We start from the raw sequence: 17,285 nt of genomic DNA, 5'->3' as shown, positions 1-17,285 counted from the left end.
CAGAGCGGTGGATATGTCAAACGGAGCAGGGATGGTCCGGATATCCTGACAGGGACAAAGGGTCAGGGGAGACGATGGGTTAGTGGGGCGTGATTTACGAAGACCATGTTTAGAGGCACAGCCAACCCCCCAAGGTCGGTGGGTAAGAGCTGGAGCCGGGCTGTGGGCTGTGTAATGGCGGCGGGTTGAAGGCGAGTTGCGGACTCACCTGGACCAGCAAGACCTGAGGGGCTCCTGCTCACCTGTGCTCCGCTCGTCCCTGGATCCTCAATCCTTGGCTCCTGTACCTCCTCCTGCTGCACCTCTGGCTCCTCCATCCATGCTTCTTCCATCACTTCCTCCTCTGCTACTGTCGGCTGCTCAGTGTCTAAAGCCCAAACTGAGCTGCCAGGACGCAAGGCCTCCCTTCTACAGTGCCAACCACTCCTACCGGCCTGCCACTACTCTTTCTTCAGGCCTGCCCCAAACGGTCCTGCGTTTCCCTGGCAGTATGGAACATGCTCTGTGACATCACAAGGGCCAGCTGAAGACATCAGCAAGTCAGTGGTAGCAAGGTCAGGAAAGACAGAGGGCCTGAATGAGAGGGAGTCATTGTTATAACAATAATTCTATAGTCATAATGTTATAGCAACTTATTGGAGCTGTCTATAAAATAAAGACATAAACAAACAAACAAATAAGTAAAAAGTGAACTTGTATCAAAAAAAAAAAATGGTTCTAGTCCTCTGTAAAGAATAAGGAAGCATGTCAGGCAAGGGAGTCCCCTGTGATATTTTACAACGAAAAGAGGAATACACTGGAAAAAGCACTACAATATTGGCTGCCTTTTCTGCTCCTGGTCACACTGCTGATGGGTGTTCTCCTATGTACATCACAATTTATCGAGGAGGTGCAGGACCTAACGCCAGCTCCCAGGGGATACTTTAGGAGTTTGTCATCAAAATCAAATGCTGTTTCTCACACATGACATGTGCATAGGTTTGATATGTCAGGAGAAAACAACAAGTTTCAGAGTCTATTGAAGGACAATGTATTGCGGCCACACTCTCAAGATTCTCACCCCATTGATTGCCAATCTTTGCTTCGGATTACAGTGTGAAATGCCAGGGGCAGAGAAGAGTAGGTTAGCTCCACCAGTAGATATGTAAAATGACCAGGAGCTTCTGTGCACACCATTAATCTACTTAGTTACCCACTGTCCAGGCATGGCTGCTTTTCTACACACACTTTGGATTTCATTGTACTGTTTGGGGCTTTTCTTTCAATTCAATTTCAAAGCTTGCATTTTGTTCAACCTATTGAAATCGTTGCGAAGGGGTGGAGGGCACGATTTATTTCACTCTTGGTCCCACCCCTCACAGGAGCATGAGATTTAGATGCAATTGATATCTATAATGATCACCACTAATTTACTGAACAGGGTGTGGAGCATCTATGTTAGGTGCAAAGATAAATATGATATGATCTCCGAATTAAAGGCATTCATGGTCTGATGGAGGAAGAGGAAAACACGTTGACATGTATTTACGTCATTAAAATGGCATGCTACAATCCTAAAAATCATATTTAGAATCCATGGCTATAAGAAGGCCAAGGATCAAAGGAGACTCTGGAGGGAGTTCTATCTGATCTGAGTCAGGCATGATCACTGGCAGTTAGGTAGGAGGGGTGAGAAGAAATTAGGCAAGAGAAAAGGGCAGGAAGCAAAAATGGAAAGATTATAACTGAGCCAGGAGAACAAGCAGATGTGAAAGGCCTGCTGTGACAGAAAGCATGACTATTTCCAGGAATTAAATGCACTTTGGTGCATTGAAAAATGTGTGGTTTGAAGAATGCCTAAAGCCAAGAAGGCAATGTTGAGGTTGTGAACAGACTTTCAGATGAACTGATGAAGTTTTGATTTTATTCCATACACTGTAAGTAACCTGGAAGAACTTTAAGTAAATATGATGTGAATATTTTCTGTTTCGGAAAAGACTTCTCTAGCGCCTGGTGTGCAACAAATTTACTAAGCCTAAAGGGAAGGGAGCCCAAGAGTGTGTAGCTCTGTTGGTGGTAGTGCCGTCCTGTACACCAATGGGTTGGGTGTTCAACTCCTAGGCAGGGCACATGCCTGGTCTGTGGGCTATGTCGTCATGGGAGGCGCCTGAGAGACAACCATGCTTGCCTGTTTCTGTCCCTCATTTCCTCTCTCTAAAGTGGAATTACAAAAATCTTTAAAGACAAAAAGCAAAATAAATGTCTTATTATTTAATTATATTACATTTAGTAGCAATAAAAATGAATACAACTAATTATGCAACCTAATAATCCATAGTTAATATTACTTGTGGTAAATTATATGCAGAGAATACGCTACTCTCCCCTTTACCCCTTACTGCTTCGAGAACCTATTTCCCTACTCTATTGATTATCTTGGGCATGTGACTTTCTCCATCAATGGCAAGACATCAGTTGTGATGTCCAAATCCTGAAGCTATGCTAATTACTGGCAGTCCTCATTAGGTTGGAACAGCTGCCTACAAAAGTATGTTGTATGTAATGGATACACATTCATTCTTGGCTTCCATATGGGAAAATACCTCACTCAATCCTCAGGTCTACCTTCCACCAAAAGTCAAGCCAAGATCAGATGAGGAGACTAAAGAATATCGTAGATAACTGGAAGACTCAGAAGTAAGAGATATGTGTTTGTTTTAATCCATGGGATTTATACTTTGCTTATTATTGAGAGAAAACCTAAGTTGTTATGTTGAAGAACATACTGCATGGCTCAACTTGCAATACATTCTGTGTGAGTAAGAAGCAATATAATGCAAACAATAAATGCTGAAGTCGGTAGCATAGTGTTACTTTTGGACAGACAAGAAAGGGAAGAAACTACATAATTGCTGTTGACGCTTCTGACGTGGCTTAACTGCATAGCTTGGTGTCCCTTGGCTTCCCTATTGGTCTCGATATGGCTGCAGAAATGCAGACACAGCATAGCAATGCACGCAGTTGAACGGGAGACAAGAAACTGGAGAAACCTTGGCTTTCCTTTTTCATGGGTAAAGAAACCGTTTTTCTAAAGGTGACCCGGGCATACTGCATTCTGTGCCCTGAGTTGCAGACGGGAATCACATGGCCCCTCATGTCTATAATATGGACCATGAAATTGAGAAACACTTTGCCCTATTTGGGCTAGATCAATTCCACTTCGGTTCTGAAACCCTTAAAGTGTTTTCTCCATGCAAAAGATGCCTTCTGACAACAATAAGGAAGGGATGTCGTGATGGTGAATATTGAAAAGGCAAGTAACAATGATTTCTCCTGTTAGAATGATTTATTATATCCTTTAACTTTTCCTCTTCCGATCTACTGCCAAGCCAGAGTAGGGAAATATATGTGCATAACACACTCTATTTAAAAATAGGTTTTGCTGCCTTCAAACATGCCATTCATTAATAATACGGCCTTAAAAGATGTTTCGCAGGTAATTGAAACTGGGTGAGCAATGAATTTAATTGAAGCAAAGCAAGCATGACGCCAAGGTGAAGTCATGTTCACTCCAAGTTCATATTCAGAAGGCAGTCATGCTAATGCACGGCTAAAGAGAATACAATCTGGTGCGTCAGATTTACTGATGCAGAAAGTAGCGTGAGATCACATTAAAATGCAGCACAGGTACAGAGCCTGAGAGAGTTTATGAGCCTTGGGATTTGTTGCTCACATTCTCCTACCAGATTAGTTGCTGAATATTACAATACAACTTTCAGATGTCCCAGGAAGGTTAAGACACCAGTGAACAAACCTGTCAGGGGAAATCTTTTAGTCTCCGTGTTGCAACGGTCTGTCCGTGGCTTTCACACTTGAAAAGGCCATGTGAACCATGGCCTTCTCATGCTACATGAAATCCAGAATATTTTCACGCATCTAGGCTCTGCATACTACCTTATCTTTTTCCTTTGCATAACAGTATTTCTATGTAAATGTAAGTGTGTCACATTGTCTCCTCCTGCAATCTGTTCTTGCTTTAGTTAAAATACACTCCGTAAGAGTATTCTTTATGTATTTTTCTTCCTTTCTGGAACTGCTGGTTTCCTCTCTACTCGGGATGTAGAGAAATATGTTTACAACTATCTTCTTAGTTTTAACACTTCACCCCGTGTGTTATTTATTAGAAACACTCACGTCTTTCCTTAAAATGGAAGACATAGCTGCGACTACCTTTGCTCATTCTTTCCGGCTATATGAATCGAGTATATTCAAAACTCTGTTAATCTGGCGCTAATTAATTCTGCTTCATGAAATTGTAAAACGGCAAGCATTTGCCTATGAAACCTGAGAACTTGAAGAGTATTCTAGGCAGAAAAAACCAAACTCAATGTGCAGTTTGCACCAATAACAGTTCCAAGCATGTTCTCAGTAATGGAAATATAATGTATTTATTGTGACGAACTTGGAAATATGGACTTTGGTTAATATCAGAAAGGATAAAACCTGCCTTTCATACTATAAAGTGACTAAAAAGTAATGACAAGTAGTAAAGCTCCCATCTACTCTAAGGTCAAGGGATAACCTATCAGTAAGGAATCATAAATCATAGGTGGCATGCACATAGAACCAACTTCTAGGATCAATAAATCATTGGATGAAATAAATTGTACACTCTAGGGAAGTAAAACTTAATTCACCCCTTTAGTTAACTATGAGAATGAAATATAAGTAGACACAGCAGGCATAGCATATGGTGAAGTACTCTTAAGATTAATAGAAATTTTTAAAATGACCATTTGAACCAACTAGAGTATGTTCCTTTTCCAAGTGTAGGTGGTTTTGTGTATAAAAAGTTCACATACTTAATGGAAATGGGTGAATGAGGGCCTCCGAAAGTAAAGGGTTAAGTATTTTTGATGAATTAAATAACAGCCCATAAATATTAAAGACCAAAATTTTGAAAATCATTATTCTAGTGTTTTTCCATTCAGTAAGTACTCTCATTAACCCTGCTCAGAGTTTTCACATCTTTCCATAAACATTGGTGGAAAATTGCGTTGTTCTTCCTTTTTACATTTCCTGATCATATCGTATGCGTTATTACGGGGAAAAAAGAACTCAGAATAGGCCAGCGAAATATCCCTAGATAGCAGTTAATACTCCAGGAAAAAATGAACAGTAGAGTGCTTTATTGCAGGGAAGAAATGCAGCTTTTGCATAATACTCATTCATGACAGAGGGGGAAAATATATGTCAAAAATATGGAGAGTAATCACGTCAAGACAGTAAAATGAAAAACACAAAATTTATATAGGATCGTTGTCTTTCTTCTACAATTTATAACTATTGTGGCCAGCTCCTTATAATATGACTTATAAAACATACTGCATTGGTAATGTATGGGAAGCCCTAGTCAAAGATCATTTGAATATACTTCATATATATAAATACATAAGACCTAATGACTTGCTTGCTAGAGTGCTTCAAACGTGGGAGGTCTTGAAGCGTAAGCACTTCCTTGTTACAACAACTTGTAGATACATGGAGAGAGTCGTGAATATTAACAGATGGAATGTGAAAAGGGCCAAAGCCTAGGAAATATACATTTCAACTTTATAATCTACAGAAGCATAACATTTCACTTTCCAAGCCTTGAGAAAACGCGGACTTTTCTAGCATTGCTCCTTATACTCCTAGGTCCTGTTTAAGTAAGTGAAAAAGTTTCCAAAACACAGTAATAGGCAGGGGGTACTAAGGAGAAGTTATAGAACTCTGTCTTATACTACAAGGTTTAATTCAGACAACAGATCTTAGGATGAACCAAATGGTAAGTGTGGTCTAAAGCATAAGCCTGATTCCGACCCAGTGAATTCATCAGGTAATAATCAGCAAATAAGTTTTATTTCAATGCAAACCCCAAACCAATGGAATACACAAGCATACATGCACGTACATGCTCATACAATCAAAATAGTTGGCAAACAAAGCCAAACTGCAAGGACTCAATGTTCATAAAAAGTAGTTAGACCTAACTGAGACAATACTGCCGGAGTAACAGAGCCCACACAAATCAATTAACTTTCAAGACCTATTATGTGTGAAAGACAGTTGTTAGACTACATAATTCCCAGGGCTCCTCCTAGTGATGATGTGGTGTGGGTCTTTTAGAGGAAACCAGAAGTTGGGACGTCAGGTAACGATCAGAAGAGAGGATTTTTTCCATTATTGAAATACACCACCATGTCCTTAGCACCATGATTTACAATAGCCCAGTCCTGGAGGCTACCTAGGTGCCCATCAGCCAATGAGTGTATCCAAAAGCTCTAGTATATTTACACAATGGAACTCAGCGCAGAAGGGAGAGAGAAGGAGCTCATACACTTTGCCATGGTATGGATAGAACTGGACAGCATTATGCTAAGTGAAATAAGCCAGGCTGTGAGGGAGAAATGCCAAGTGATCTCACCTTTAAGTACAACATAATCAACTGAGGAAAAAAGGAACCAAAATAAAAACGGAGACATTCACATTAAGAACAATGTAGCAATAGTGAGAGGGGAGGAGGGTGCGGATGGTGGGGAGAGTGGTCTATAGGAGCTACTATAAAATACACAAGAAGAAAATCAAGGAGGAGGGTTGAGGTGGGTTAGGGATGTGGGACTCCCTAGCCTGAGGTGGAGAGACGGGGAGAAAATGCAGTCAATTTTCACTGAATAAACATAAAATTAAATAAATATATATTAAAAATTCAACCTAATAGAAGATTTTTATGAAAATCATGTTTTATGCCTAAAAAATAAAAATTAAGATTTGAAGTTAAAATAAAGAAAAAACTGACTTTGATGAGAGCATAGAGTTAGGGGTAGAAAGAGTGGAAACCAGTGAGGAAGACAGAAAACCGTCATAGAAGAAAAATAACCAGGGTTACTGTGTCCTCGCTGCCTAAGGTTTCCTGTATCAGTAAGGTCATTCCCATTCATCTTCCTGTACTACCCTTACCTCCCCCGGTCTCTTTTGTGCCTATCATTAATGTTTCTTATTCCATGTACCTTTTCCCCCCTTGTCGGTCCACCCGCTCCCGCTAATAACCCTCCATATTACCTCCGTTTCAGCAATTCTGTTCCTGTTCGAATTGTCTGCGTAGTGTGGTTTTATTTTTGCCTTTAAGGTTAGGTCCTCTTTAGATGTGAATTTGCTGCCATTTTATTCACATTTTTTACCTTCTTTTTTCTTAGGGAAGTTTCTGTAGCTTTTCATATAATAAGGGCTTGGTGATGATGAACTCCTTTAACTTGAGCTTGTCTGGGCAACAGTTTATTTGCCCTAGCGTTCTAAAGGACAGCTTTGCTGGATAGAACAATCTTGGATGGAGGTCCTTGCATTTCATGACTTGGGATACTTCTTTCCAGCCCTTTCTTGCGTGCAATGGTTCTGTGGAGAAATCAGCTGACAGTCTTTTGGGGATTCCTTTGCATGTAACTGTCTCCTTACGTCTTGCAGCTTCTCAGATTCTCTCCTTATCTTTCATCTTGGGTAATGCAATTGTGATTTCTCCTGGTTGTTTCTATTTCGGTACAACTGTCTGGGACTCTCTGGGCTTCCTGGGCTTCCTGCAAGGCTCTTCCTAGTGCCACATTGGGGAAGTTCTCCATCATTTGTTTTTCCAAGAATTTTTCAATATATTGTTCTTCTTTCTTTCCTTCGGCCACCGCTAGGATTCTAATGTTGCAACATTTAAGATTTTCCTGGACGTTCCTAAGCCTCTCCTCATTGTGTTGAATAGTTGTTTCTTCATTCTGTTCTGCTTGAAGGAGTATTTCTTCTTTCTGCTCCAAACTTGTTCATCTGAGTCCCGCTGTCCTTCCCATCAGTGTTGGTTCCCTGAACATTTTTCCTCTATTTCTCTTTTCCTATCCTGCATTTCTTCCTCTATTTTGTGACCCTACTCAGCCAATTCTGTGAGCATGCCGATGACCAGCGTTTTGAACTGTGACTCTGATAGGTTGGCTAACCCTTAATCACTTAGCTCTATTTTTCCAGGAGCTTTGATCTCTTCCTTCATTTGGGCCATTTTTATATTTGTTTCAGAGTGCCTCTTATGTGGAAATGGGGAGAGGCTTACTGGTTCACCAGGGAAACCCGCGTTGCTGTCCTGTGAGCTGTGTGTTGTGGCGGGTCTGAGAGGGAACAATGGTGCTTACCTAGATCTCTGGTGACTTTCAGTCATTTGCCCTGCTATCCACGAGCAAACCAATCTCTTCTGGTGATGATTGTAAGGTCAGTACTTGGTGTATAAGTTGTAGGACTACGTGGGTCTCTGCGGGAAGTCTTGTGTGAGGATGAGAGTTCTTTCCACCGAGAAAACCCTCACAGGTGTTTTCAGTTAGATGTTTGAGGCTTTATTTGCGTGCCCTGGCACCTTTTCTCCCACGGTCTGTTTCCCTTCCCACATCGTTGCTCTTGGTTTATTTGCAAGCGAATGTGAGTCCACGGGCTCTGCATATGCCACCTTGCGGACACCAAACTTTAGCCGCTGCCTTGCAGCAAGTCCTCTCCAGTCATACTTCCCGCTTCTACTCATCCTTCAGGTATGATTGAATGTTTCTTTTGAACTCCTTGTTGTTGGACTTCCCTACACTTCCATATTCGGGCTGTTGTGGTTCCTTGTTCTTGTTAAATTTGTTCTTGTCCTTGTTCTGGTTGTGTGAGGAGAAGAAGTGCATCTACCTAGGCCTGTGTCATGGCCAGAGGTGACTGGAGTGTCTTTCAAACAGGACTGAAATTTCTTCAGAGAGGAAATATTTATTATTACTTCTGTACAGTCTAGCATTTTTGGGTGGATAGTTATAGTTTTAAAAGAGCATGTTCTTGTTGAGACTTCAGGACCATTTCTTGGGGGAACTATACTTTATTTTATTTTACAAATCAGTAACTCGGGATTCTAAGAGATACAAACTATTCAAAGCTGAATACTAGACAGTGATAAAGCCAGTCCTGAGTGCCTCCAAGGTCCCTATTCTTCTTCACCACAGTGTAGATGTCAGAGACGAGTGGTTCTCACAGGTGTGGCTCAGTTGGCTGGGCCTCACACTAGAAAGTAAGACGTTTCAGGTTTGATTCCCATAGAGCACATTCCTGGGTTGCTCGTTTGGTGCCCACGTGGGATGGGAATGAGGGGCAAGTGATAGATGTTTCTCTTTCATATGGATGTTTCTTTCTCTAAAAAAACCAAAATGTTTTTTAAAAAAGGATTTGTAATATTATTAATATGTTTGGAGGGAGATATAAAGGAAAAGTGTATTATTGTATTCAATATTTTATAAACAGTGAACCCTCTATGTTTTTTTTTTTTTTCCTGTTAAGTGACCCTAGATAAGTGGTTTCCAAGTATGGAAGACAGGGGCTTTCAATCAGTTCTCTGTATCCTCTCATTATATGACACCGCGCCTACTCTGGTTTCTACTCTCTGTCAGAAGTGACCAACAGTAGCCTCGAGAGTCTCTCTGAAAGAAGGAAAGAGATGGTTACACACAAGAATGGACATACCAGTTGGAAGTGCAGCAATGGGAATTGCAGATTTGGCGCGTTACTACATGACCCTGAAATGATGCTTAGATCATAAAGAGCAGCCTGTCCTTTTCTTACCAATTCAAGAAATTGCATGACATTAAATTATCATACGTAAGCCAAGGGCCTCAGATGTTTTAAAAAGTCTCTCATTTTCACGAAATCCTTCGATTGAAGCATTATCTTGATGTTGCCACGTGAAATACACATATAGAAGCAGTATTGTGATGCTGCGTGACAAGTCAATTGAACTATGTGATAGTCTTCATAGCTTTACAAGAATGAAGACCCTGTCATGATTTGTTTGCTATCGTACGAGCCACAGAATTTATTGTCAAGAACTTGTCAGCGGAAAAGAAAAATGTACACTTTCTAGCACTGACATTTACTGGGAATAAATCTAACATGGGCTGAATGAGCACAACTCGGATGACACACATAACACTTACCACTGCCGTACTGTAACCAATATTGTGATGATAAGGTCTTAGATATCCCACAGAATTGGTGAAATATAGGATCAGTCCCACAGGGTATTGAGTGTTTTGCTTACTCCTAGGGTGCAATAAATTGCATGGCTGTGTGTTGGTGTAATGGGAGAAAGGAAAGCAGTACATAGAAATATCTTTCTTCTAATTTCCCTAGATATTTCTCCTCACAGGTAAGTTTATATTTCATTGAATGTCTATATATGTGATAGTCCAGAGCAAGTTATTTCTTAGTGACATGTGATTTTCAAGCACTCTTTATTGTTTTATAATGAATAATAGATGGAAATATTAAATAGGACTGCAGAAGAACAAAGTTATTTTCTACTGATGTTTTCTCATTTTCTCTTATTGCTTCCTTTAAAACTACACATTTCCAAAATGTGAAAAATATATCCAGTCAATACACAGTGTAAACAAACATTTTTCTGAATGTTTTCTATACAGATAGTCCATGAAATTCTTTTCAAAACACCATAAATTTATTTTTGAAAGAATGTATGTGTAGACCTAAGTAAGGATTATATACTTGTGTGTATATATCACTCATCAAGGTCTCCAATAGAGAGCATTATGTGATTAAATTCTATTTGGGTTACCTGGTAGCTAAGATTTGAATTATAGTTTTGTCAATGCTTAAGACTACAAGAAACTGATCTATCCTTTCTGGTGCAATACCGTTAAAGTTCATGAAAGCATTAAGTAGCGTGTCATTAAAATAAAGGGAAGGTTAAACTTTTTCTCCCAGTTGGACTCACAGAATAGTTCCCAGCAGCCATAGCTGCTTCTGACAATTGCTTCTCTCACTACCCTGGATGATGTGTATCTACATATGCATCTCATTCACTAAAGTAGAAGTGACAGGCTTTCTTCAAAGTTCTTGGATTCCATGAACTGGCCTCCACGATGACCTGAGTGAAGTGAACCATTATCCAAATGACTGTGGACGTGTTACCTGAATGAAACTAATTTTCAGTGATGGTCCAGTAACAGTGTGGACACCTTCCTAGCAATAATTTCTTGGATTACTTAAGAGCCTGACATAGGGTAGGGAGGCAGGACACAATGTGTTCTTCCTGTGGATAGAGTTCTCTGGTAGATTCAGTGAGGAGGGAAGGGAACACTCCCAAGTATTGGCCAAGTTGTTTGAAGGGACTAGTTTTTTAAATGGACATTTGGAGTGTTCTTTCTCCTACTACAGCCGTTCACACCTTTCCTCCTTTCCACTCCTGCTCCCAACTCCAGCCCCCCTTCCCTCTGCCCTTCTCCACACTCTTATCTGTGTCCAAGGATCCCGCATAGGTGTTTTCCACCACTCCCTTCACCTTCTTCTTCCATTCCCCCAGCCCCTTCCCATCCGACAGCCCTCATTCTGTTTCCGTTATAATTCATCCATTTATACTTTCTTTGTTATTTTATAGTATTCATTGAATTCCACATATGCCAATCTTATAGACTTTAATGCACTTTCCAAGTGGTAGATATAGTTTCAAAATACAGGGATTAGTGAGGATGTCTAGGGAAACATAATTAGACACATTATGATTCAAAACATAATTCATGTAGTAAGAGTGTCCTTCCTTGAACCTTTAATTCCACACAGCAGACTTGTTCCATTATGCTGTCAGCACTGATACTATAAAATTAGCAAAAAAAAAAAAAAAAAAAGGCCTAAATGGTATTTCTCCCTCACAGCCTGGCTTATTTCACTTCGCAAATTGCTCTCTACTTCCATCCATGCCATTGCAAAGAGTATCAGCTCCTGAATTCTCTCTGATGTGTAGCATTCCATTGTGTAAATGTACCATAGTTTTGGATCAACTTATTACCACTGGCACTGATGTTGCTTCTAGTACTTGGCTATTATAAATTGTACAGCTGCGAACATGGAGGTGCACAGGTTCTCACTTTTAACTGGAATATAACAAGAAAAGAAAAAGCAAAGAAAATATAACCGGAGACATTGAAATTAAGAACATGGTAACAATAGCCACAGGTAAGTGGAGTGGAGATAGTGGGGGGAGAGTGGTCTATAGGAGCTACTGTACAGGACACAAGGACAAAATCAAAGGGGATGTTAGGGTGGGGGGAGGGAGGTTGGACTTGCCTGGGCAGGGAGGGATTGGGAGAAAATCCAGCCAATTGTAGTTAAATAAAATAAATAAACACATTTAATAAATTGAGGGCTTAAATCAGTTGATTTAACCTCATAAACCTTTCTGCAGTTCTCAAGTCTCTACTTCCCGCTCTCAGAAACAAATGCACATGTGAGACTCAGTTCTATGTCTGCATCTGCTTTGTACAATTAACACGTGCTTTTAGCCTTTACTTTACTTCCCTTAGGTCAGTTCTTGTATCTGTTCCTTTGCTGTTCATAGGAAGCCAAATCATTAACACACGTGACTCACTAATAGTACAAGAGACCCCCCAAACAGCACAGATCGGACTCTGTGACATGCTGGCAGAAGGCGCTTAGAAAGGAAACACCTGCAAACCAGCTACACTGCCATGAAACCAGGGAGGGCACTGGAAGATATTGAACACCAGAGCCAAAATATCTGCACTCCAAATTCCTTGGCTGAAGCTGGTAGACTGAAAATTGGAAGTCCCTTTCACCTCTGATCACCTGATGGTGTCTGCCTGAAGTGCTCTGCAGAGATGAATGGTAAACCAAAGGAATGCTCCCATGCGTACACACTTTAACATGCCAAACAACCATGTTCAGAGGACTTGCTAAGACTCCCTTGTCCAGACCTTCTCTTTCTGATCACTGTTCTTAAGGGACAAAATCCTGCAACTCTGAAGGTGCTCTTTGGGGTATGAATTGTAAGCTATTGATAAGATATTTTTTCGGTTGAAGCACGTGATGAAAATGTGGCCTCACTCAAACATCCAGTTAGAAACAGAGACTATGCAGGCTGCCTGTAAGCTCCCAAGGTCCTGAAAATGATGTTAGATGCCTCTTTCTCAGGCCACCCAGGAACCAGCATGGCAGGAACCTGCACCCTAATGTTATGAAAGCACAATTTGAAAAATCTCTCCTGTCGGTCCAGTCATCTGGATCTTCACCTTTCCCTTAGCCCTATCTCATGTTTCACGTGGAGCAACAAAGAACCTGCCCAAATGGTCTCTGCCTTTAGCCACTCTTGCATTTTGATTTCCGACCCTCTCGCTTGCTGGCTCCGATTGCTTAATTGTTCTTCCTCACTTCTAGTGTTGACCAACAGCATGGCGCATGTTGGAGGATTCTTCAGGTAGGATCCCAGCAGTGGAATATCTGGATGAAAAGGCAATCCCATTAATGAAGAAATTCAATATCGTTTCCAACAGTGAGTGCCCCAGTCTGCATTTCGACCCACAGGGCCAAAGGGTTGCCTTCGTTCTACAATCTCACCAGTATGCGTTTTGTGTTGACTTCTTGATGATGGCCATTCTGACTGGTGAGGTTATATCTCATTGTCGTTTGCATTTGCGTCTCTCTTGTCTGTCTTCCTGGTGTGGATAGCTCCTTTCCTTAATCACAAAACCTTAGCCTCCAGTATATAGCCCATGAGGCAATCAGAAGGACCTCAACAGCTGCTCAGTCACAGGAGAGCTCTAAGGACACGGGTGTGAATACACGCTTTCGTAGAGAAAAGGATGAAACAAAGAAAGAAAGTTTTCTTATTTTGTTATTTTTTTAATTGCCTGTGCTGGGGGAGACACTGCTTATTGGAATTATGCAGGTTTTAAGCATACAAGTCTACGATTCCTCTGTAGTGTATATTGAATTATGTGTAGAGCACCCCATGTCAAGACGGTGTCCAGCACAAGCAGCTGTCCCACTTCACACCCTTCTTTTGCATCGCCCCTCCTCCTTTCCCTCAAGTCTAACCCTTACTGTTATCTGGGATGGTTTTTCTTAATCCCTTCCCCTTCCCCACCCAGCAGGCACAACCTCCCTGCTCTGACACCTGTTGGCCAGCTCTCCTAGGTGCCTGTCCCAATCAGCCTTGTTAGTTCAGTTTGTTCATTTCATTCTCCAAATTAGTGAGATTGTTTGGTATCTGTCTTCCTCTGACTGGCTTATTTCACTGAGCATAATGTTCCTCAGGTCCATGCACACTGTCGCAAGGGGACAGATTGGCATGTACTATTTATTGCATTGTGTGCACTTACCACTCATCTACTGATGGGCAGGCACTAGGGCAGCTTATACATGTGAGCTATTGTCAACATGTGGGCATGTGCTGGAAATTGGGGTGCAATCCAGAGTGTGCAGGGAGGCATATATGTCAAAAAGGTGGGCATTGATGACTGAGGGTGGAGAATTCTTGCAACAAAACACAGTTTTCTTTTTGTGACAACTCCTCATCCACTTAATGTTTCTGCAGTTAAATGCAGGCCTGGTAGTAGAGGCTATGGGTTGCCGTTCACTTCTGCCAAAGCAAACCCCTAAACACACAGGTGCCTCAGAATGAAAAAAATACCTTATGAACTTCCTAATCTTCATCCAGTGGTCCCCGCCATTGTCAGTTCTAAAGTACTCCTGCTAAGCCCACCACACTGTTGTTCTACATTTCCTATCCCTAAGGAGGAAAGAAGGCCTTCAGTAAAATGTTTATTGGAACTGGCCTCTTTCCCGCTACCCCATTTCCCAAGCATGCCCCCTTCCCCCTCACCTCTCACACCCACGCCACCCACGGCTTCCCTCCAGCCTCCACACACTCTAATGTGTCACATGTGATATTGGAAAGGATGCCTCCCAGAAAGTAGTCAAAGAACAGCCCATTCAAAAGCCAGGTGTTTTATTGAGGTGAGGGGTTATCATTTGTCCCTCATTCACCTAGCATACTTCTTGGTCCAAGCTCGGGCCATGGTATCAAAGGCATCCCTGTCCTGTAAGTACATTCTCCCAATGGACGGAACAAAGGGGTCGTTGGGGTTGGGGTCACATAGCATGGAGGTGATGGATAGCAAGAGTTTGGATATGGTCAGTATAGGAGACCACTGGGACCTGAGAATATCTACACAGATATATCCCCTTCGGTTGATATTGGGGTGGTAGATCGGGGTTGTGAAGTAAATAAGCGGCGGCCTGAAGGGGTAATTGGGTGGGAATTGTATGTTCAGGCGGAACAGCCCACCCTCGTAGGGGCTGTCGGCGGGACCCATAATGGTCCCCTTCCATGTGAACATGCTGTCGTCCACCGGCCCCGCGAAGCACATGGGCGGGGGGTCGTTTGTGATGTCTGTCAGTTCCTTGTGCAGTCGCCTCAGAGCGGTGGATATGTCAAACGGAGCAGGGATGGTCCGGATATCCTGACAGGGACAAAGGGTCAGGGGAGACGATGGGTTAGTGGGGCGTGATTTACGAAGACCATGTTTAGAGGCACAGCCAACCCCCCAAGGTCGGTGGGTAAGAGCTGGAGCCGGGCTGTGGGCTGTGTAATGGCGGCGGGTTGAAGGCGAGTTGCGGACTCACCTGGACCAGCAAGACCTGAGGGGCTCCTGCTCACCTGTGCTCCGCTCGTCCCTGGATCCTCAATCCTTGGCTCCTGTACCTCCTCCTGCTGCACCTCTGGCTCCTCCATCCATGCTTCTTCCATCACTTCCTCCTCTGCTACTGTCGGCTGCTCAGTGTCTAAAGCCCAAACTGAGCTGCCAGGACGCAAGGCCTCCCTTCTACAGTGCCAACCACTCCTACCGGCCTGCCACTACTCTTTCTTCAGGCCTGCCCCAAACGGTCCTGCGTTTCCCTGGCAGTATGGAACATGCTCTGTGACATCACAAGGGCCAGCTGAAGACATCAGCAAGTCAGTGGTAGCAAGGTCAGGAAAGACAGAGGGCCTGAATGAGAGGGAGTCATTGTTATAACAATAATTCTATAGTCATAATGTTATAGCAACTTATTGGAGCTGTCTATAAAATAAAGACATAAACAAACAAACAAATAAGTAAAAAGTGAACTTGTATCAAAAAAAAAAAATGGTTCTAGTCCTCTGTAAAGAATAAGGAAGCATGTCAGGCAAGGGAGTCCCCTGTGATATTTTACAACGAAAAGAGGAATACACTGGAAAAAGCACTACAATATTGGCTGCCTTTTCTGCTCCTGGTCACACTGCTGATGGGTGTTCTCCTATGTACATCACAATTTATCGAGGAGGTGCAGGACCTAACGCCAGCTCCCAGGGGATACTTTAGGAGTTTGTCATCAAAATCAAATGCTGTTTCTCACACATGACATGTGCATAGGTTTGATATGTCAGGAGAAAACAACAAGTTTCAGAGTCTATTGAAGGACAATGTATTGCGGCCACACTCTCAAGATTCTCACCCCATTGATTGCCAATCTTTGCTTCGGATTACAGTGTGAAATGCCAGGGGCAGAGAAGAGTAGGTTAGCTCCACCAGTAGATATGTAAAATGACCAGGAGCTTCTGTGCACACCATTAATCTACTTAGTTACCCACTGTCCAGGCATGGCTGCTTTTCTACACACACTTTGGATTTCATTGTACTGTTTGGGGCTTTTCTTTCAATTCAATTTCAAAGCTTGCATTTTGTTCAACCTATTGAAATCGTTGCGAAGGGGTGGAGGGCACGATTTATTTCACTCTTGGTCCCACCCCTCACAGGAGCATGAGATTTAGATGCAATTGATATCTATAATGATCACCACTAATTTACTGAACAGGGTGTGGAGCATCTATGTTAGGTGCAAAGATAAATATGATATGATCTCCGAATTAAAGGCATTCATGGTCTGATGGAGGAAGAGGAAAACACGTTGACATGTATTTACGTCATTAAAATGGCATGCTACAATCCTAAAAATCATATTTAGAATCCATGGCTATAAGAAGGCCAAGGATCAAAGGAGACTCTGGAGGGAGTTCTATCTGATCTGAGTCAGGCATGATCACTGGCAGTTAGGTAGGAGGGGTGAGAAGAAATTAGGCAAGAGAAAAGGGCAGGAAGCAAAAATGGAAAGATTATAACTGAGCCAGGAGAACAAGCAGATGTGAAAGGCCTGCTGTGACAGAAAGCATGACTATTTCCAGGAATTAAATGCACTTTGGTGCATTGAAAAATGTGTGGTTTGAAGAATGCCTAAAGCCAAGAAGGCAATGTTGAGGTTGTGAACAGACTTTCAGATGAACTGATGAAGTTTTGATTTTATTCCATACACTGTAAGTAACCTGGAAGAACTTTAAGTAAATATGATGTGAATATTTTCTGTTTCGGAAAAGACTTCTCTAGCGCCTGGTG

General features: G+C 42.1%; 1 protein-coding gene across 1 annotated transcript; it reads right to left on the bottom strand.

Annotated features, from left to right (window-relative positions):
- Positions 1-14,855: 14,855 nt before the first annotated feature.
- Positions 14,856-15,290, bottom strand: LOC128780050 (ubiquitin-conjugating enzyme E2 D3-like). The gene has a single exon (XM_053917703.2). It carries the CDS (start codon positions 15,240-15,242, stop codon positions 14,856-14,858), a length of 387 nt encoding a protein of 128 aa, XP_053773678.1. The 5' UTR covers positions 15,243-15,290.
- Positions 15,291-17,285: the final 1,995 nt, after the last annotated feature.

Source organism: Desmodus rotundus, unplaced genomic scaffold (genome assembly GCF_022682495.2).
Source record: "Desmodus rotundus isolate HL8 unplaced genomic scaffold, HLdesRot8A.1 manual_scaffold_15, whole genome shotgun sequence".
Taxonomy (NCBI): Eukaryota; Metazoa; Chordata; class Mammalia; order Chiroptera; family Phyllostomidae; genus Desmodus; species Desmodus rotundus.
This window is presented reverse-complemented; position numbering and strand designations above follow the sequence as displayed.

Bases quoted from the DNA above. Each gene is read 5' to 3' on its own strand.
- LOC128780050 (XM_053917703.2), bottom strand. From the start codon at position 15,242: ATGTGCTTCGCGGGGCCGGTGGACGACAGCATGTTCACATGGAAGGGG.